This window comes from Oncorhynchus gorbuscha, linkage group LG22, assembly GCF_021184085.1.
Source record: "Oncorhynchus gorbuscha isolate QuinsamMale2020 ecotype Even-year linkage group LG22, OgorEven_v1.0, whole genome shotgun sequence".
In the NCBI taxonomy this organism is placed as follows: domain Eukaryota; kingdom Metazoa; phylum Chordata; class Actinopteri; order Salmoniformes; family Salmonidae; genus Oncorhynchus; species Oncorhynchus gorbuscha.
The window spans coordinates 49,662,066-49,684,653 of record NC_060194.1 but is presented as its reverse complement, the minus strand read 5'-3'; the positions used below and the strand labels follow the sequence as shown (position 1 = coordinate 49,684,653).

At 48.7% G+C, this 22,588-nt stretch overlaps 1 protein-coding gene across 1 annotated transcript in view; it reads left to right on the top strand.

Annotated features, from left to right (window-relative positions):
- The window catches only part of LOC124009342 (zinc finger FYVE domain-containing protein 9-like), a 50,760-nt gene that overhangs the window by 16,770 nt on the left and 11,402 nt on the right, over positions 1-22,588 (top strand). The window contains 11 exon segments of the mRNA XM_046321034.1: positions 1,286-2,833; positions 2,836-3,095; positions 4,717-4,816; positions 9,936-10,112; positions 10,237-10,400; positions 14,296-14,407; positions 14,743-14,865; positions 16,091-16,246; positions 21,102-21,326; positions 21,418-21,500; positions 21,679-21,783. Coding sequence (XP_046176990.1) covers positions 1,286-2,833; positions 2,836-3,095; positions 4,717-4,816; positions 9,936-10,112; positions 10,237-10,400; positions 14,296-14,407; positions 14,743-14,865; positions 16,091-16,246; positions 21,102-21,326; positions 21,418-21,500; positions 21,679-21,783 — 3,053 coding nt within the window.

Below are 22,588 nucleotides of genomic sequence, written 5' to 3'. Positions count from 1 at the left end.
AACCACGTTTCGTTACGGCCTTATTCTTAAATGGATTTAATTGTTTTTTTAACCCCTCATCAATCTACACACTCTCCCATAATGACATCACAATACCCCATAATGACATCACAATACCCCATAATGACATCACACTCCCCCATAATGACATCACAATACCCCATAAAGATGAAGCGAAAACATTTTAATTTTTTTATTTGTGCAAATGTATTAAAAATTGAAAAACATACCTTATTTACATAAATATTCAGACCCTTCTGCTACAAGACTCGAAATTGAGCTCAGGTGCATCCTGTTTCCATTGATCATCCTTGAGATGTTTCTACAACTTGATTGGAGTCCACCTGTGGTAAATTCAATTGATTGGACATGATTTGGAAAGGCACACACCTGTCTATATAAGGTTCCACAGTTGACAGGTGCGTATCAGAGTAAAAACCAAGCCATGAGGTCAAAGGAATTGTACTTCAACAAAGTACTGAGTAAAGGGTCTGAGTACTTATGTAAATGTATTTCAGTTTTTTTATTTGTAATTTGCTGTTGGGGAGGGTAATCACTACACTGTAGTGCTACGGGAGTAGGGATGGGTACACTAGATAGATACTAACCTCCGCGTAACGTTAACAGAACTACGGTTAAAGAAGTGCTCGGCAGGTGGGGGTGAAGGTCACTACTGCTGTAGGACACTACTGCTGTAGGACACTACTGCTGTAGGTCACTACTGCTGTAGGACACTGTCCTGCTGTAGGACACTGTACTGCTGTAGGACACTGTACTGCTGTGCTGTAGGACACTACTGCTGTAGGACACTGTAGTGCTGTAGGACACTGTCCTGCTAGCAGCCGCCTCTGGTGGGTTTTTTTCCCCCCCAGCGGTTGGCATCGCTGGTGCGTCATCCCCACCTACTGTGCCCGGGAGATGGTGGCATCATGGTTTTATAGGTCACGTTCCCCTGCTCTGGTGCTGCATGCATCAACCAATGGCTGCATGCCACATCATTGACTGTGCTGTAGAGTACATTTACATTTTACATTTAAGTCATTTAGCAGACGCTCTTATCCAGAGCGACTTACAAATTGGTGCATTCACCTTATGACATCCAGTGGAACAGTCACTTTACAATAGTGCATCTAGCTATAACATATAGCTATAGTAGCTATAACATATGTGGTTAGCTGATAGTTAAAATACCTATCCAGTCGTTGTAAGATCTGGCAACGCCTGCGCAGAAGAACGTGCCCCTAATCGCTCTCTCTCTCTCTCTCTCTCTCTGCCCCTCTTCTAGATGATGAGACAGACAGTCCCACTCTGTCGGATGCAAAGTGGAGTCAGATCCTGGCCCCTCCGACCCACTTCCTGTCTCTGAACCCTGCTCTGGCTTTGACCCCTGACCCCAGGGACGGGGACAGTCCCCTCCCCTTCAAGACCCTCCCAACCCTCGACCCGTCCTCTAACGACTTCCAGGGGCCTGACTCCAAACGCCACCCCGCTGCCAAGCCTCCTTCCTGGGGAGAGGAGAGGCCAGGCTGCGCTGCGGACGTCCACAGCCCTCCGCTCCCCCAACCCAACATCGGCAAGCTGGTGGGGGGTGAGGAGGGCTTGTCTCCCCCTGTGCCGGCTTCCTCGAGCCCCCCTCCTTACCACCACCTGGCCCTAGAGAACGGCTTCACCTCTATCAGCTCCTCTTGTCCTGCTCTCAACGGGCTCCGTGAGGAACCCTGCAAGGGGATCCAAACGACCCCTTCAAACCACCAGCCGCCTGCCCCCTCTGACCCACGTCCTGATGTCCCTCTGGAGGGTAGGGAGGGGGAGAGGAGTGGTGGAAGCTCTCACATTAGGGTGACCCCTTCAAACCACCAGCCGCCTGCCCCCTCTGACCCACGTCCTGATGTCCCTCTGGAGGGTAGGGAGGGGGAGAGGAGTGGTGGAAGCTCTCACATTAGGGTGACCCCTTCAAACCACCAGCCGCCTGCCCCCTCTGACCCACGTCCTGATGTCCCTCTGGAGGGTAGGGAGGGGGAGAGGAGTGGTGGAAGCACTCACATTAGTCATTCACACTTTACCTATGAGGAAAGCCTGGGAGGGGACAGACAGGTGGCAGACAGACAGGTGGCAGACAGACAGGTGGCAGACAGACAGGTGGCAGACAGACAGGTGGCAGACAGACAGGTGGCAGTAGATGAGTCTAACCCCCGTCTGGAGACGGAGAGCACTTGGGTTGCGTCACCCACACAGGAGAGGGACAGAGAGGAGGCTGACATGGCTGGGGGACAGTCACAGGACATTGGGGGGAGAGGACAGAATGGAGGGGTGATGGAAGAACTGAGAGGGGGGAGAAAAGAGTGTAGGAAGTCTTCTCAGAAGGAGAAGAGGTTGAATGGAGAGCTGGACAAGAGTAGAGGTCAGAATGGAGAGGTGGCTCTCACCAACGGCCTGGCTACTGCAGGGGAAGAAGAGAGAGGGTCTCTCACCCCTCCCCCCTCCAAGGAGGACTCTGTAACAGAGGAGAAGGAGATGGAGGAGAGCAAGCAAGAGCACGAAGGAGGAGGAGAAAGAGGTGGTAGCTCTTTACCCAAGAAACTGAACAACAGTTGTTTGCAGCCGGTGAGCTTGCCGTTCGGAGGGGCACGTCCTAAACAGCCGGTCAGTCTCAAACTGCAGATCCCCCGGCCCCTATACGAACAGGTCCAGAACCAGCTGGCTCCTTCTGTTACACCGCTGGCAACGTTACTGGTGGAGGAAAGAACAAGAACCTTGAGAACCGTGGCGGTGCCGGAAACATGGATACGGCAACTGTACTTGCCTTGGGCGACCCTGGTGGTGGTGGTGGTGGTGGTGGTGTTGTGAAGGGGGAGGTGCTAACCGGGGAGTCTCCGTCATCATCGTCGGGCCTGGTGGAGGTGTCTGAGAGCAGCCCGGATAATGACTTCCAGGCAGGGCAGCATCACCAAGGGGCTCTGCCCAGGAAACAGCTCTCCTCCCTGGGGGATGTAGCCCCCGTGTGGGTCCCTGACTCCCAGGCTCCAGTCTGTATGAAGTGCGAGGTCCGCTTCACCTTCACCAAGAGGAGGCATCACTGCAGGGCCTGTGGAAAGGTGGGTGGAGTCTATACGGCAGGGCTTTTCAACCCTGATCCTGGAGAGAAACCCTCCTGTAGGTTTTAACTCAACCCTGTTCCTGGAGAGAGACCCTCCTGTAGTTCTTAACTCCAACCCTGTACCTGGAGAGAGACCCTGCTGTAGGTTTTAATTACAACCCTGTTCCTGTAGAGAGACTCTCTCCAGGTGTAATATTTCTGTCTGTCTGTCTGTCTGTCTGTCTGTCTGTCTGTCTGTCTGTCTGTCTGTCTGTCTGTCTGTCTGTCTGTCTGTCTGTCTGTCTGTCTGTCTGTCTGTCTGTCTGTCTGTCTGTCTGTCTGTCTGTCTGTCTGTCTGTCTGTCTGTCTGTCTGTCTGTCTGTCTGTCTGTCTGTCTGTCTGTCTGTCTGTCTGTCTGTCTGTCTGTCTGTCTGTCTGTCTGTCTGTCTGTCTGTCTGTCTGTCTGTCTGTCTGTCTGTCTGTCTGTCTGTCTGTCTGTCTGTCTGTCTGTCTGTCTGTCTGTCTGTCTGTCTGTCTGTCTGTCTGTCTGTCTGTCTGTCTGTCTGTCTGTCTGTCTGTCTGTCTGTCTGTCTGTCTGTCTGTCTGTCTGTCTGTCTGTCTGTCTGTCTGTCTGTCTGTCTGTCTGTCTGTCTGTCTGTCTGTCTGTCTGTCTGTCTGTCTGTCTGTCTGTCTGTCTGTCTGTCTGTCTGTCTGTCTGTCTGTCTGTCTGTCTGTCTGTCTGTCTGTCTGTCTGTCTGTCTGTCTGTCTGTCTGTCTGTCTGTCTGTCTGTCTGTCTGTCTGTCTGTCTGTCTGTCTGTCTGTCTGTCTGTCTGTCTGTCTGTCTGTCTGTCTGTCTGTCTGTCTGTCTGTCTGTCTGTCTGTCTGTCTGTCTGTCTGTCTGTCTGTCTGTCTGTCTGTCTGTCTGTCTGTCTGTCTGTCTGTCTGTCTGTCTGTCTGTCTGTCTGTCTGTCTGTCTGTCTGTCTGTCTGTCTGTCTGTCTGTCTGTCTGTCTGTCTGTCTGTCTGTCTGTCTGTCTGTCTGTCTGTCTGTCTGTCTGTCTGTCTGTCTGTCTGTCTGTCTGTCTGTCTGTCTGTCTGTCTGTCTGTCTGTCTGTCTGTCTGTCTGTCTGTCTGTCTGTCTGTCTGTCTGTCTGTCTGTCTGTCTGTCTGTCTGTCTGTCTGTCTGTCTGTCTGTCTGTCTGTCTGTCTGTCTGTCTGTCTGTCTGTCTGTCTGTCTGTCTGTCTGTCTGTCTGTCTGTCTGTCTGTCTGTCTGTCTGTCTGTCTGTCTGTCTGTCTGTCTGTCTGTCTGTCTGTCTGTCTGTCTGTCTGTCTGTCTGTCTGTCTGTCTGTCTGTCTGTCTGTCTGTCTGTCTGTCTGTCTGTCTGTCTGTCTGTCTGTCTGTCTGTCTGTCTGTCTGTCTGTCTGTCTGTCTGTCTGTCTGTCTGTCTGTCTGTCTGTCTGTCTGTCTGTCTGTCTGTCTGTCTGTCTGTCTGTCTGTCTGTCTGTCTGTCTGTCTGTCTGTCTGTCTGTCTGTCTGTCTGTCTGTCTGTCTGTCTGTCTGTCTGTCTGTCTGTCTGTCTGTCTGTCTGTCTGTCTGTCTGTCTGTCTGTCTGATATAATTGTGTGTGTCTCTCTCCAGGTGTTCTGTGCTGCCTGCTGCAGCCTGAGGAGCAGACTGATTTACATGGACAGGAAGGAGGCCAGAGTCTGCATCACCTGTCACTCTGCCCTAATGAGTGGTGGGTCACTATTACTACTGGTCTAGGATCAGCTTACTACATCCCCTTCAGAATTGTATCCATTAGGATTTAAACACAATACTTGGTCCTAGATCAGCATCTACTAGTACATCTTCCTTGGGTTCGGACGGGGTTGGGTGTTTTACGTTTCCAGATCCTATATCGATCTTGATCAAGTATCCTATTTCAACCTGGTCCCCGAGAGCTCCCTAGATCAACCCGGTCCCCAGGAGCTCCCTAGATCAACCCGGGCCCCAGGAGCTCCCTAGATCAACCCGGGCCCCGAGAGCTCCCTAGATCAACCCGGTCCCCGAGAGCTCCCTAGATCAACCCGGTCCCCGAGAGCTCCCTAGATCAACCCGGTCCCCGAGAGCTCCCTAGATCAACCCGGTCCCCGGGAGCTACCTAGATCAACCCGGTCCCCGGGAGCTCCCTAGATCAACCCGGTCCCCGGGAGCTCCCTAGATCAACCCGGGCCCCGAGAGCTCCCTAGATCAACCCGGGCCCCGAGAGCTCCCTAGATCAACCCGGGCCCCGAGAGCTCCCTAGATCAACCCGGACCCCGAGAGCTCCCTAGATCAACCCGGGCCCAGAGAGCTCCCTAGATCAACCCGGGCCCCGAGAGCTCCCTTGACCAATCCTGTATACTGTATCTCTATACATACTTTTGGTCATGTAGTGTATGTGGATACCTGCTCGTCGAACATCTCATTCCATAATCATCTGCATTATATGGAGTAGTCCCCCCCCCCCCTTTGCTGCTATAACAGCCTCCACTCTTCTGGGAATGTTTTCCACTAGATGTTGGAACATTGCTGCTATAACAGCCTCTACTCTTCTGGGAAGGCTTTCTACTAGATGTTGGAACATTGCTGCTATAACAGCCTCTACTCTTCTGGGAAGGCTTTCCACTAGATGTTGGAACATTGCTGCTATAACAGCCTCCACTCTTCTGGGAAGGCTTTCCACTAGATGTAGGAACATTGCTGCTATAACAGCCTCCACTCTTCTGGGAAGGCTTTCCACTAGATGTTGGAACATTGCTGCTATAACAGCCTCCTCTCTACTGGGAAGGCTTTCCACTAGATGTAGGAACATTGCTGCTATAACAGCCTCCACTCTTCTGGGAAGGCTTTCCACTAGATGTTGGAACATTGCTGCTATAACAGCCTCCTCTCTTCTGGGAAGGCTTTCCACTAGATGTTGGAACATTGCTGCAGGGACTTGCTTCCATTCATCCACAAGAACATTAGTGTGGTTGGGCACTGATGTTAGGCCTGACTTGCAGTCGCTGTTGCAATTCATCCTAAAGGTGTTCGATGGGGTTGAGGTCAGGACTCTGTGCAGGCTAGTCAAGTTCATCCACAACAAACCATTTCTGTATGGACCTCACTTTGTACACGGCGGCATTGTCATGCTGAAACAGGAAAGGGCCTTCCACAAAATTGGAAGCACAGAATCGTCTAGAATATCATTGTATACTATAGCGTTAAGATTCCTCACAGCCAGACCATTATTTCTCCTCCACCAAACTTTTACAGTTGGCACTATGTGTTGGGGCAAGTAAAGTTCTCCTGGCACTCGCCAAACCCAGATTCCTCTGTCGGACTGCCAGATGGTGAAGCGTGATTCATCCCTCCAGAGAACGTGTTTCTACTGCTCCAGAGTCCAATGGCGGTGAGCTTTACACCACTCCTGCCGACTCTTAGCATTGTGCATGGTGATCTTAGCCTTGTGTGTGGCTGCTCAGCCATGGAAACCCATTTCATGAAGCTCACGCTAAACAGTTATTGTGCTGACGTTGCTTCCAGAGGCGTTTTGGAACTCCGTAGTAATTGTTGCAACTGAGGACATATTTTTACGTTCTACGCGCTTCAGCACTCGGCGGTCCCGTTCTGTGCTTGTGTGGCCTACCACTTCACGGCCGAGCCGTTGTTGCTCCAAGATGTTTCCACTTCACAATAACATCACTTACAGTTGACCGGGGGCAGCTCTAGCAGGGCAGAAATTTGACGAACTGACTTGTTGGAAAGGTGGTATTCTATTACGGTGCCACGTTGAAAGTCATTGAGCTCTTCGGTAAGGCCGTTCTACTGCCAGTGTTTGTCTATGGAGATTGCATGGCTGTGTGCTTGGTTTTTATATATCTGTCAGCAACGGGTCTGGCTGAAATGGCCGAATCCACTCTTTGAAGGGGGATTTTTGTGTGTCTAAAAACCCAAACAGCAAGCAATGCAGGTGTAGAAGCACGGTGGCTAGGGAAAACTCCCTAGAAAGGCCAGAGCCTAGGAAGAAACCTAGATAGGAACCAGGCTATGAGGGGTGGCCAGTCCTCTTCTGGCTGTGCTGGGTGGAGATTCTAACAGAACATGGCCAAGATGTTCTAATGTTCATAGATGACCAACAGGAGATTCTAACAGAACATGGCCAAGATGTTCAAATGTTCATAGATGACCAGCAGCGTCAAATAATTATAGTCACAGTGGTTGTCGAGGGTGCAACAGGAAAGCACCTCTGGAGTAAATGTCAGTTGACTTTTCATAGCTGATCACTGAGAGTATCTCTACCTCTCCTGCTGTCTCTAGAGAGTTGAAAACAGCAGGTCTGGGACAGGTAACACGTCCGATGAACAGGTCAGGGTTCCATAGCCGCAGGAAGAACAGTTGAAACTGGAGCAGCAGCAAGGTCAGGTAGACTGGGGACAGCAAGGAGTTATCAGGCCAAGTAGTCCTGAGGCATGGTCCTAGGGCTCAGGTCCTCTGAGACGGAGAGAGAGTTAGAGGGAGCATACTTAAATTCACACAGGACACCGGATAAGACAGGAGAAATACTCCAGATATAAGACTGACCCTAGCCCCCGACACACAAACTATTGCAGCATAAATACTGGAGGCTGAGACAGGGGTGTTCGGGAGACACTGGGGCCCTGTCCGACGATACCCCCGGACAGGGCCAAACAGGAAGGATATAACCCCACCCACTTTGCCAAAGCACAGCCCCGACACCACTAAAGGGATATCTTCAACCTACCACCCTGAGACAAGGCCGAGTATATTCCACAAAGATCTCCCCCATGGCATGAACCCGAGGGGGGTGCCAACCTGGACAGGAAGATCACGTCAGTGACTCAACCCACTCAAGTGACTCACCCCTCCTAGGGACGCCATGGAAGAGCACCAGTAAGCCAGTGACTCAGCCCCTGTAATCGGGTTAGAGGCAGAGAATCCCAGTGGAAAGAGGGGAACCGGCCAGGCAGAGACAGCAAGGGTGATTCGTTGCTCCAGAGCCTTTCCGTTCACCTTCACACTCCTGGGCCAGACTACACTCAATCATATGACCCACTGAAGAGATGAGTCTTCAGTAAAGACTTAAAGGTTGAGACCGAGTTTGCGTCTCTGACATGGGTAGGCAGACCGTTCCATAAAAATGGAGCTCTATAGGAGAAAGCCCTGCCTCCAGCTGTTTGCTTAGAAATTCTAGGGACAATTAGGAGCCCTGCGTCTTGTGACCATAGCGTACGTGTAGGTATGTACAGCAGGACCAAATCAGAGAGATGGGTAGGGGCAAGTCCATGTAATGCTTTGTAGGTTAGCAGTAAAACCTTGAAATCAGCCCTTGCTTTGACAGGAAGCCAGTGTAGGGAGGCTAGCACTGGAGTAATATGATCAATTTTTTTGGTTCTATTCAAGATTCTAGCAGCCATATTTAGCACTAACTGAAGTTTATTTAGTGCTTTATCCGGGTAGCCGGAAAGTAGAGCATTGCGCAGTTGTCTAATCTAGAAGTGACAAAAGCAAAAACCAGTCAACAGTTTGGACACAGCGACTCATTCAAGGGTTTTATTTTTACTATTTTCTACGTTGTAGAATAATAGTGGAGACATCACAACTATGAAATAACACATATGGAATCATATAGTAACCAAAACAGTGTTAAACAAACCAAATACAGTGGGGCAAAAAAGTATTTCGTCAAGTCACCAATTGTGCAAGTTCTCCCACTTAAAAAGATGAGAGGCCTGTAATGTTCATCATAGGTACACTTCAACTATGACAGACAAAATGAGAAAAAAAATCCAGAAAATCACATTGTAGGATTTTTAATGAATTTATTTGCAAATCATGGTGGAAAATAAGTAATGTCACCTACAAACAAGCAAGATTTGAGGTGCAGTTCCCTCTAATGAATTTATCCAGGAGAGAGACAGTTTCCTCCTATTGATGGTTTTTTGAGACTTGAAGAAACTTTCAAAGTTTTTAATTTTCCGGATTGATTGAAAAAAAAAATCCTATCCAATTGGTAGTTACAGTACGGACTCGGGAGAGGCAAAGGTCGCGAGCCGTGCGTCCTCCGAAACACAACACATCCAAACCAAAACATCCAAACATTTTGACACAATGCCCACTTAACCCGGAAGCTAGCCGCATCAATGTGTCGGTGGAAATGCTGTGCATTGCGTCCGGCCCACCACAGGAGTTCCTTGTGCGTGATGGGACAAGGACATCCCTGCCGGCCAAACCCTCCCCTAACCTGGACAATGCTGGGCCAATTGTGAGCCACCCCATGGGTCTTCCGGTCGGCTGTGACGGAGCCTGGACTCGAATCCAGATTCTCTAGTGCCAGTGGCACAGCGGTCTAAAGCACTGTCACAGTGCTAGCTGTGCCACTCAGGAGGCCCTCTGACCTTTGACTTAAGGTATGGACTTAGCCCTATTTGGTAAAAGACTGGGTGGTATACAAAAGACAATCTTGTCACAACACAACTGATTAACTCACACGTATCAAGAAGGAAATAAAATCCACAAATGAACAAGGCACACCTGTTAATTGAAATGCATTCCAGGTGACTAAGTCATGAAGCTGGTTGAGAGAATACCAAGCGTGTGCAAAGCTGTCAATGCAAAGGATGGCTACTTTGAAGAATCTTAAATATATTTGGATTTATTTAACACTTTTTTGGTTACTACATGATTCCATATGTGTTATTTCATAGTGTTGATGTCTTCACTATTATTCTACAATGTAGGTCTGTCTGAACTGTTTGACTGGTACGGTGCGTGTGTCTCTCAGTCCTTTACTTCTCCCTTTATCTTGTTCCTCTGTCTCTCTCTGCCCCCAGCTCATTCGAGAGAGGGTATGTGTGACATGTCTAACCAGAGTCCTAACTCCAACAACCCAGCAGAGTACTGCAGTACCATCCCACCTCTGCAGCAGATCCAATCCTCAGGGACGCTGACCTCCCTTCCCCCCACTGTCATGGTCCCTGTGGGAGTTCCTAAAACACCCGGCTCCGAGGGTAACCATCCCACATACACCCACCTGTGTTATAACTTTTTCATCTCACCGGCGCTAGTTTTTACTCTGGTTTCTTCCTCTGTGTTTGAAGTATTTACCAACAGTGTCCTGTCTGTGCGTCACAGGGTCTCTCGCTCGGGAGCAGAGGAGGGTGTGTTTTGCAGACGGGATCCTACCCAATGGGGAAGCAGCGGAATCCCCCAAGCCCCCTGCTACCAGCCCCGCTCCCTCGCGTCCATTGGCCGTCTCGCAGTGTTCCAACAAATCCTCCACTGCTGATTCGTCAGAGGTACGGTCTGCACCACAGGTCAAAAAGTCTTTATTTTACAGTTTGTTTGAAGAGGAACATTTGCAAAAGTTGAGTATTTCCAGTTTAAAATTGATGTTCTGAGGTGACCTGGGGCTGGTGAGCTGGGTTAGGATTAGGAGGGAACCCACAGCAGTGAAATTGTCACTTCATTGACCTTAGCCAAGAGAGATGTTTGTAACCCTGTGCTAAAATAGTCTGGCTGACACCAGCTCTCGAAGTCTTCCTGACCCCCCGGCTCCCCCCTTTTGCTGTGCCCTCAGACGTCAAGGTGGCACCCTATGCTGGTTGGACTTTATAATTAAAATGTTTTTTTAACTAGGCAAGTCAGTTAAAGAACACATTCTTATTTACAATGACTGTCTCGGAACAGTGGGGTTAACTGCCTTGTTCAGGGGGAGAATGAGAATTTTGACCTTGTCTGCTCAGGGATTCGATCAAGCAACCTTTCGGTTACTGGCACTGCGCTCTAACCACTGGGCTACCTGCCACCCCAGGATATCCCTGTTTTTAGAATTTAACTAATCATGATCTGTTGTTTTACACAGGACCACCTTGTTGAACATTTCCATCATGTGGTTAGCATGACCAACAGATGATCTGTATTCCCAGTCGTGTGAAATCCATAGATTAGGGCCTCATGAAATTATTTCAATTGATTGATTTCCTTCTATGAACTTTTAACTCTGTAAAATATTTGAAATTGTTGCATATATTTTTATTCATTCATTTATTTTTGTTCAAACTAAAATATAATTATTTAGCCCTTTTAGCATAAATTAGTTCAGGATTAAATGTGGTTTAACAAATCACATGGAGAAACGTGTTTAAAAAAAAAAAAGTTTTATGTAAATGTTTTTAATTACATGTAAGTTTCTATATGTTTTCGTCACTTACACAAGTTAATAGGGGTTGACCTGATTTCTGAGATTAGCCTTTGTCCCTCATACAGACAATATATCTGTTAGGTCCCTCAGTCAAGTATTACAAATCAAGCACAGATTCAACTACAAAGACCAGGGTGCTTTTCAAAAGCCTGAACGTTTCATATTTTTGTCAGTGTATGTGAAAGTCCTACTAAACAGTCTGATGCGCGGCAGAAGTTTGCAAGCCCCGACACAATCATGACCTTCAAAGGGAAACCCAGCCGCGAGCTGCCCAGTGACGCAAACCTACCAGACGAGCTAAATGCCTTCTATGCTCGCTTCAAGGCAAACAACTTTGAACGGGTCAACATTCACCATGCTGCAGGGCCAGACGGATTACCAGGATGCGTACTCGGAGCATGCGCTGCCCAACTGGCAAGTGTCTTTAACTGTCATTTTCAACCTCCCTCTCTCTGTAATACCTACGTTTCAATCAGAGCACCGTAGTCCCTGTGCCCAAGAACTCCAAGGTACCCAAGGTAACCTGCCTAAACGACTACCCCACGTAGCACTGTAGCCATAAATGCTTTGAAAGTCTGGTCATGCCTCACATCAACACCACCATCCCAGGAACCACGGACTCACTCCAATTCACATACCGCCCCAACAGATCCACAGACGACGCAATCTCCACACTGCCCTTTCCCACCTGGATAAAAGGAACACCTACGTGAGAATGCTGTTCATTGACTACAGCTCAGCGGTCAACATCATAGAGGGCCAAACTCGCTCCCATTCACATCGATGGGGCTGCTGTCCTATCATGGTCCCCCCCAACACACACACACCAACAGTCGTGAGGAGGGCACGACAACACCTATTCTCCCTCAGGAGACTGAAAAGATTTGTTATGGGTCCCCAGATCCTCAAAGTTATACAGCTGCACCATCGAGAACACCCTGACTGGTTAGATCACCACCTGGTATGGAAACTGCTTGGCATCTGACCACAAGGCCCTACCTAGGGTAGTGCATACCGCCCAGTACATCACTGGTGCTGAGCTTCATGCCATCCAGGACCTCTATACCAGGCGGTGTCCTCTACTTAAAGTCCAGGACTGTTCTTTCTGCTACCGCACGACAAGCTGTACCGGACCACCAAGTCTGGGACCAAAAGGCGCCTTAACAGCTTCTACCCACCAAGCCATCAGACTGCTGAACAGCTTCTACTCCCCAAGCCATCAGACTGCTGAACAGCTTCTACCCCCCAAGCCATCAGACTGCTGAACAGCTTCTACTCCCCAAGCCATCAGACTGCTGAACAGATTCTACCCCCAAGCCATCAGACTGCTGAACAGCTTCTACCCCCAAGCCATCAGACTGCTGAACAGCTTCTACCACCAAGCCATCAGACTGCTGAACAGATTCTACTCCCCAAGCCATCAGACTGCTGAACAGCTTCTACTCCCCAAGCCATCAGACTGCTGAACAGATTCTACCCCCCAAGCCATCAGACTGCTGAACAGCTTCTACCCCCAAGCCATCAGATCAGATTCTGCATCAGACTGCTTAACAGCTTCTACCACCAAGCCATCAGACTGCTGAACAGCTTCTACCCCCAAGCCATCAGACTGCTGAACAGCTTCTACCCCAAGCCATCAGACTGCTGAACAGCTTCTACCCCCAAGCCATCAGACTGCTGAACAGCTTCTACCCCCAAGCCATCAGACTGCTGAACAGCCTCCCCAAGCCATCAGACTGCTGAACAGCTTCTACCCCCCCACACACATTCATATTCCTTTTACGCTGCTGCTACTCTGTTTATCTATGCATAGACACTTTACCTCTACCTACATTACCTCAACTAACCTTTACCCCACATGGACTCTGTACCGTAATACCCTGTATATAGCCTCCAAATGGACTCTGTACCGTAATACCCTGTATATAGCCTCCACATTGACTCTGTACCAGTACCCCCTGTATATAGCCTCTACATTGACTCTGTACCGTAATACCCTGTATATAGCCTCCACATTGACTCTGTACTGTAATACCCTGTATATAGCCTCCACATTGACTCTGTACTGTAATACCATGTATATAGCCTCCACATTGACTCTGTACCGTAATACCCTGTATATAGCCTCCAAATGGACTCTGTACCGGTACCCCCTGTATATAGCCTCCACATGGACTCTGTACCGTAATACCCTGTATATAGCCTCCACATTGACTCTGTACCGTAATACCCTGTATATAGCCTCCAAATGCACTCTGTACCGGTACCCCCTGTATATAGCCTCCACATTGACTCTGTACCGGTACCCCCTGTATATAGCCTCCACATTGACTCTGTACCGGTACCCCCTGTATATAGCCTCCACATTGACTCTGTACCGTAATACCCTGTATATAGCCTCCACATTGACTCTGTACCGGTACACCCTGTATATAGCCTCCACATTGACTCTGTACCGTAATACCCTGTATATAGCCTCCACATGGACTCTGTACCGTAATACCCTGTATATAGCCTCCACATTGACTCTGTACCGTAATACCCTGTATATAGCCTCCACATTGACTCTGTACCGTAACACCCTGTATAGAGCCTCCACATTGACTCTGTACCGGTACCACCTGTATATAGCCTCCACATTGACTCTGTACCGTAATACCCTGTATATAGCCTCCACATTGACTCTGTACCGTAATACCCTGTATATAGCCTCCACATTGACTCTGTACCGTAACACCCTGTATATAGCCTCCACATTGACTCTGTACCGTAATACCCTGTATATAGCCTCCACATTGACTCTGTACCGTAATCCCCTGTATATATGAATGGAAGATCATTCAACTGCAGTGTTCTAGAATATAACAATTGACCAAATAACTTTCTATCACTGTATTTACAACCAATCACAGCAGAGATCTGTCCACTTCACCAGTCCACCTGCATTTGACAACTACCACTTTATGCTGTAACCACACCCCTCCCTCCAGGCATTGTCCCCGGCCCCTGCAGCCCCAGTGGGAAGCCCTGTAGGCAGCTCCATCAGTCTAATTCCTGAGGACGGACTTCCTCCCATCCTCATCTCCACCGGAGTTAAAGGAGGTACGGGAGGCCACAGCACAGGTGCTTGACCTTAGTCGTCCTCACTGTCGATCCTGCTGTATGCTGTGTCTGGGCTGCTTTCATGGGCCCATGTAGCATGCTGGGAGGGGTCTGGGTCTACTTTCAATTAGGCCATGTTGCATGCTGGGAGGGGTCTGTGTCTGCTTTCAAGTTTCATGAGCCCATGTTGCATGCTGGGAGGGGTCTGGGTCTGCTTTCATGGGCCCATGTTGCATGCTGGGAGGGGTCTGGGGGTACATGTACATGGGGAACCCTCTTCAGTGGGGTGGGATGTGAGATGTTAACGCTTTTGTTTTTCCTCCCACCACCATCAGACTATGCAGTGGAGGAGCGTCCCTCTGAGATGGTTCTGATACAGCAGCTGGAGGAGGGAGGTCCTGACCCCTTGGTGTTTGTGCTCAACGCTAACCTGCTGGCCATGGTCAAACTGGTAAACTGTGAGTTAACGTCTTCCAGCTCCATTGTCTCGGTGATTTGATTAGAACGTACGCTCTCCTAGGTCTGAACTTGTCCCTGACTAGAAGGAGAAAATGAGAACCTGAGTGTTTAGCTCTCCGGGACTGTTAGTGAATAACCCTGCTATACACTGTACGGTATCTCCCCCCCCCCCCCAGGCTGCTACTGTATCTACCCCCCTAGGCTGCTACTGTATCTAACCCCCCCCAGGCTGCTACGGTATCTACCCCCCTAGGCTGCTACTGTATCTAACAGGCCCGGTATCTCCCCCTAGGCTGCTACTGTATCTAACCCCCCCCTAGGCTGCTACTGTATCTAATCTACCCCCCTAGGCTGCTACTGTATCTAACCCCCTCTCCCCCCTAGGCTGCTACTGTATCTAACCCCCTCTAACCCCTCCCCCCCTAGGCTGCTACAGTATCTACCCTCCCCTCCCTTGCCAGGCTGCTACGGTATCTAAGGCTGCTACTGTATCCCCCCAGGCTGCTACTGTATCTAACCCCCCCACCTAGGCTGCAATGGTATTTAATCCCCCCTCCCCCTAGGCTGCTACTGTATCTAACCCTCCCCCCCAGGCTGCTACTGTATCTAACCCTCTCTCCCCCCTAGGCTGCTACTGTATCTAACCCCTCTCCCCCTAGGCTGCTACTGTATCTAACCCCCTCCCCCCTAGGCTGCTACGGTATCTAATCTAACCCCTCTCCCCCTAGGCTGCTACTGTATCTAACCCCTCTCCCCCTAGGCTGCTACTGTATCTAACCCCCCCCCCAGGCTGCTACTGTATCTAACCCCTCTCCCCCCCAGGCTGCTACTGTATCTAACCCCCTCTCTCCCCTAGGCTGCTACTGTATCTAACCCCTCTCCCCCTAGGCTGCTACGGTATCTAACCCCTCTCCCCCTAGGCTGCTACTGTATCTAACCCCCTCTCCCCCTAGGCTGCTACTGTATCTAACCCCTCTCCCCCTAGGCTGCTACTGTATCTAACCCCTCTCCCCCTAGGCTGCTACTGTATCTAACCCCCCCAGGCTGCTACGGTATCTAACCCCTCTCACCCCCAGGCTGCTACGGTATCTAACCCCTCTCCCCCTAGGCTGCTACGGTATCTAACCCCCTCTCCCCCCCAGGCTGCTACGGTATCTAACCCCCTCTCCCCCTAGGCTGCTACGGTATCTAACCCGCTCTCTGGTGTCCCTTCTCCCCTTGTAGACGTAAACAGGAAGTGTTGGTATGTGACCAGTAAGGGGATGCATGCAGTGGGCCAGGCTGAGGTGGTGGTGCTGCTGCAGTGTCTGCCTGACGAAAAGAGCATTCCCAAAGACCTCTTCAGCCACTTCGTACAGCTCTACCAGGAGGCCCTCACAGGTTAGTTGAACATACTGTACCTCTACCAGGAGGCCTTAACCGTATATATAATATTCCTCCATCAGGAGGCCCTCACAGGTTAGTTTAATGTACCTCCATCAGGAGGCCCTCACAGGTTAGTTTAACATACTGTACCTCTACCAGGAGGCCTTAACCGTATATATAATATTCCTCCATCAGGAGGCCCTCACAGGTTAGTTTAATGTACCTCCATCAGGAGGCCCTCACAGGTTAGTTTAATGTACCTCCATCAGGAGGCCCTCACAGGTTAGTTTAATGTACCTCCATCAGGAGGCCCTCACAGGTTAGTTTAATGTACCTCCATCAGGAGGCCCTCACAGGTTAGTTTAACATACTGTACCTCTACCAGGAGGCCTTAACCATATATATAATATTCCTCCATCAGGAGGCCCTCACAGGTTCGTTTAATGTACCTCCATCAGGAGGCCCTCACAGGTTAGTATAATATTCCTCCATCAGGAGGCCCTCACAGGTTAGTATAATGTACCTCCATCAATAGACCTCCACCAGGAGGCCTACTAATATATTTTACATCTCTACCAGGCCTTCACAGGTATAATAATACCTTTGTTACCTCAACCAGGAGGCCTACTTAGGTGATATTATACAGTATTGCCAGGAGGCACTCTGTAGCGTCCCACTAATGTTCTCTGTGCATCCAAAATGTCTCCCTATTTCCTATATAGTGCACCACTTTAGACCAGAGCCCTATGGCACCCTATTCCCTATTATAGTGCACTACTAGCCCTGTGGGACTTGGTCAAAACAAGTGCACTACATGGGGATTAGGGAGCCATTTTGGACGCCGTGTCTGTCTCACCACCTTATGCTGCGGGTTAAAAATGTTGTGTGACATTGGTGTCTCTGTGCCTCAGGCTGTTGTTTAGATATACACAGCGGAACCAGGGAAAGACGACAGTCTGTGGGGATGACAGGCATATTGTTGGTGTCTCTGTGCCTCAGGCTGTTGTTTAGATATACACAGCGGAACCAGGGAAAGACGACAGTCTGTGGGGATGACAGACATATTGTTGGTGTCTCTGTGCCTCAGGCTGCTGTTTAGATATACACAGCGGAACCAGGGAAAGACGACAGTCTGTGGGGATGACAGACATATTGTTGGTGTCTCTGTGCCTCAGGCTGTTGTTTAGATATACACAGCGGAACCAGGGAAAGATGACAGTCTGTGGGGATGACAGACATATTGTTTGTGTCTCTGCTGGTTCAGTCCTAGTCAGTCAGTACGGTGATGGAGAGAATGTTGCATCATCGTCCTTAGCAGTTCTAGCGTTGTGTATTATCTAAATCAGGCCTGCCCAACCTTCTTCCTGGAGAGAGACCCTCCTGTAGGTTTTAATTCTGACCTTCTTCCTGGAGAGAGACCCTCCTGTAGGTTTTAATTCTGACCTTCTTCCTGGAGAGAGACCCTCCTGTAGGTTTTAATTCTGACCTTCTTCCTGGAGAGAGACCCTCCTGTAGGTTTTAATTCTGACCTTCCTGGAGAGAGACCCTCCTGTAGGTTTTAATTCTGACCTTCTTCCTGGAGAGAGACCCTCCTGTAGGTTTTAATTCTGACCTTGTTCCTGGAGAGAGACCCTCTTGAACATTGCCTTCAGAAAGTGATCATACTCCTGGATTTATTCCACATTTTTGTTGTGTTACAGCCTGAATTAAAATAACTAAAATAAAAATGCTCACCCATCTACACACAATACCCCATAATGATACATTGAAAACAAGTGAAAAATGTATTGAAAATTAAATACAGAAATGTCAATACTTTGTAGAAGCACCTTTTGGCAGCGAGTCTTTCTGGTTAACTCTTTAAGAACTTTCCACACCTGGATTGTGCAACATTTGCCTGTTATTCTTTTCAAATATTCTTCAAGCTCTGTCAAATTGTTATGTTAGGGTTGGACTGAAAACCTACAGGACAGTAGATCTCCGGGAAGAGGGTTGGACTGAACCTACAGGACAGTAGATCTCCGGGAAGAGGGTTGGACTGAACCTACAGGACAGTAGATCTCCGGGAAGAGGGTTGGACTGAACCTACAGGACAGTAGATCTCCGGGAAGAGGGTTGGACTGAACCTACAGGACAGTAGATCTCCGGGGGGGGAGGCTAGTCAGTTGGGGGGGCTAGTCAGTTGGGGGGAGGCTAGTCAGTCAGTGGGGGGGGTGGCTAGTCAGTCAGTGGGGGGGTACCTAACCCCTCTGAATCAGAGAGGTGCTGGGGGCTACCGTAGTCAACATCCACGTCTTCGGTGCCCGGGGAACAGTGGGTTTACTGTCTTGCTCAAAGGCAGGACGACAGATTTTTTTTACCTTGTCAGCTCAGTAACCTTTCGGTTACTGGCCCAACACTCTAACCACTAGGCTACCTGCCGCTGAGTCACAGGCTATGTGCATGGTCCAATGTATAAAATAATGAACAGTTTACCAATATGTTATTTGGCCTGTTTCCGGAGGTGGAAATTATATTTGCGATTCTGTCAGCATCATTTTATTTTAATTTTGGAATAGAATGGTCATTTAAAATAAACTTTCCACAACTGAGCTTCTTACTCCTACATTAAAATTCTCCCTAGGAGAACTCCGGGCTAGAGTTGGACCTGTTCCAGAAATGTATCCGTAGCTTTTCCACCCAACCGGATGTGCATAATTAAAATATAAACAAGAGACTTGGACCCATTCCGAAAAGGACAGTGGAAACGGACCTGTGCTGGAAACGGATCCAACAGTAGAACGAGAGAGAAAGAAATCTCGAACTGGCCCCTGCCATCAGTAAACAAGCCATATTGGCCAAATGACGGTTACATAACTGCCTTTAACAAATTGAGAAAAAAAACGAGTAGCATATTCAAAATGTTATGGTCTATTGATTTCTCCTTTCCTAAAACTGTGCAAATTTTTGTTATATTGTTAGGTTATAGGAGTTACTCTGGTAGTCCTGAAACAATCTTCCTCACCTCCCAAGTTCAATTGTTGGAGTTAGTTGGTGTGCCGGTGCTCACGGCCTCCATAGGCCCGCGGTGGCCTCACGGCCTTCAAATCAAAATCAAATCAAATGTATTTGATTTATGTAGCCCTTCGTACATCAGCTGATATCTCAAAGTGCTGTACAGAAACCCAGCCTAAAACCCCAAACAGCAAGCAATGCAAGTGTAGAAGCACGGTGGCTAGGAAAAACTCTCTAGAAAGGCCAAAACCTAGGAAGAAACCTAGAGAGGAACCAGGCTATGTGGGGTGGCCAGTCCTCTTCTGGCTGTGCCGGGTGGAGATTATAACAGAACATGGCCAAGATGTTCAAATGTTCATAAATGACCTGCATGGTCAAATAATAGTAAGGCAGAACAGTTGAAACTGGAGCAGCAGCATGGCCAGGTGGACTGGGGACAGCAAGGAGTCATCATGTCAGGTAGTCCTGGGGCATGGTCCTTGGGTTCAGGAAGGAGAGAATTAGAGAACGCACACTTAGATTCACACAGGACACCGAATAGGACAGGAGAAGTACTCCAGATATAACAAACTGACCCTAGCCCCCCGACACAAACTACTGCAGCATAAATACTGGAGGCTGAGACAGGAGGGGACAGGAGACACTGTGGCCCCATCCGAGGTGGCCCCACGGCCTTCATAGGCCCGCGGTGGCCTTCATAGGCCTTCATAAAGAGACTCACCATACAGTCATGGAAGTCAAAAGTAAATGGACAGTTGAACATAGCCAATCAGAGTTTCTAATTCACCAGGGGTATTACAGTGGAAGGGGGCACCTCCTTACCAGACTACATTATTAGTAGTGGTTATGTCTTCCATTACTCAGGACTGGTGTCTGGTCACAGCCTCATCCGCTCATTATTTTCTCCTAGAGAATACACAATGTTATTGCTTGTTTGACATCTTTTTTGTTGGTGTAAGCTGAAGCCCTCAAATGATATCTAGCTAGTTTGCCTGATTTTTATTTTGCAGATATCTTATAGTAGCTAGTCAGTTGGAGTTTAAACATTGAACACAAGCTGTTAACCTAATGACATGTTTAATGCATGTTTACTTGATTATGAGCTAGCTAACGTTAGCTAGCGTAGCACATGCGTATGTGTGAAAGCTAGCTAACGTTAGCTAGCGTAGCACATGGGTATGTGTGAAAGCTAGCTAACGTGAGCTAGCGTAGCACATGGGTATGTGTGACACTTACTCCTCAGCCTGAAGTGTCATCTGACCATAGCACTGCTTCCAATCCAAGTGTCAATGCCGTTAAGCCAACTTTCATGTCATCCAAATGTGTTGGATTGTCTGTAAATAGAGTTCTTTGGTCTACTGGTCCTGGGGACTTGTTAAGGTCAACGGCATCATCTCAGATGACATGTAAATAGAGTTTGTGTGGTCACGCCCACCAGCAGTGGGTTGGGCGTCTAATGAAAGATGCATATTCATAAAAGAACCCCATCTAAAATGTGGTGGTGGATCTTTGATGTTATGGGACTATCTTTGGTCTACTGGGCCTGTGTAACGGATGTGAAACGGCTAGATTAGTTAGCGGTGCGCGCTAAATAGCGTTTCAATCGGTTACGTCACTTGCTCTGAGACCTTGAAGTAGTAGTTCCCCTTGCTCTGCAAGGGCCGCGGCTTTTGTGGAGCGATGGGTAACGATGCTTCGTGGTTGACTGTTGTCGATGTGTGCAGAAGGTCCCTGGTTCGCGCCTGGGTATGGGCGAGGGGACGGTTTAAAATGATACTGTTACACCTGGAGCCAGGTAATGTTCTGACCCACCTGGGCCTCTTGTTCCTCTCCTCCCTCCCCGTCTTCCATCCAGGTAACGTTTTTCTCTCTCCAGGTAATGTCCTGACCCACCTGGGCCATTCGTTCTTCACCCAGAGTTTCCTGGGCAGCAGGGAGCATGGAGGGTTCCTCTACGTCTCCCCGTCTTTCCAGTCCCTCCAGGACCTGATGCTCCCTAACCCCCCTTACCTGTTTGGGGTGTTGCTGCAGAAGTGGGAGACCCCCTGGGCTAAGGTGTTCCCCCTCCGACTCATGTTCCGGCTGGGTGCAGAGTACAGATGTGAGTACAGAGGCGATGCTTTCTTTTGGCTGGATAATGTTTTTGGCTTGTTAGAAGAGAGAGAGTGATGTAATTTACGTTGTGTTTTCAGTCTACCCCTGCCCTCTGTTCAGTGTGCGGTTTAGAAAACCCCTCTTCGGAGAGACCGGCCACACCATCATGAACCTGCTAGCAGTAAGAACTTTTATTATTTTCTTTTGAATGATTTTAAGTGTTTTGTTTACTTTCTGATTTTATATATTTGTTATTTTTTTGCCTCAATGTCTTGTGTTGACGAGCAGCACCTCCGTAACTACCAGTACACATTGTCCCTGGTGAAGGGTCTATATAATATAATGTTATATACCTACAGGACTTCCGTAACTACCAGTACACGTTGTCCATGGTGAAGGGTCTGGTGGTGGACATGGAGGTGAAGAAGACCTGCATCAAGATCCCCAGCAACCGATACAACGAGGTGAGGCTCTCTCAACCAATCATATTAGTTCCCAGTGGGGCTTAGCCAATCAGATTCCTACTCAGGGGGGCTCAACCAATCACACCCCCACCCCCTTTGCAGTTATGTTCCCAGCCAGTCATTAGTCGCCATGTTCCTCAACCAGAGACAACAGACCAGTGTTAATTTCATCAACAAAAATAGTGCGTCATATTCATAGACACTTAAGACAATCTTCTCTGTGACTAAGTGGACTGGACAAGAGTTTTTGTAATGAGTGGGAGCTTTTTGCTAATGAACACATTTAAGGTGCTAAGGGGCAGTATTTTCATTTTTGGGAAAAAAACGTTCCCGTTTTAAACGGGATATTTTGTCAGGAAAAGATGATAGAATATGCATATAATTGACAGCTTTGGATAGAAAACACTCTATCGTTTCCAAAACTGTAAAGATGTTGTCCGTGAGTATAACAGAACTGATGTTGCAGGCGAAAGCCTGAGAAAAATCCAATCCGGAAGTGCCCCAGGTTTTGAAAGCGCTGCGTTCCAATGACTCCCTATTCGGCTGTGAATGTACCATCAACAAGCTTACGCTTCCTACGTATTCCCCAAGGTGTCTACAGCATTGTGACGTAGTTTTACGCATTTCTGTTGAAGAATAGCCGTAGGCGGCCACATTGCGTAAGTGGTCACATGGTGGCTCCGAGAGAGATTCTCGCGTAAAATACAGAGGTAGCCATTACTCCAATCGGTCCTAGTGAAAAACGAATTGTCCTGACGGATATATTATCGAATAGATATTAGAAAAACACCTTGAGGATGGATTC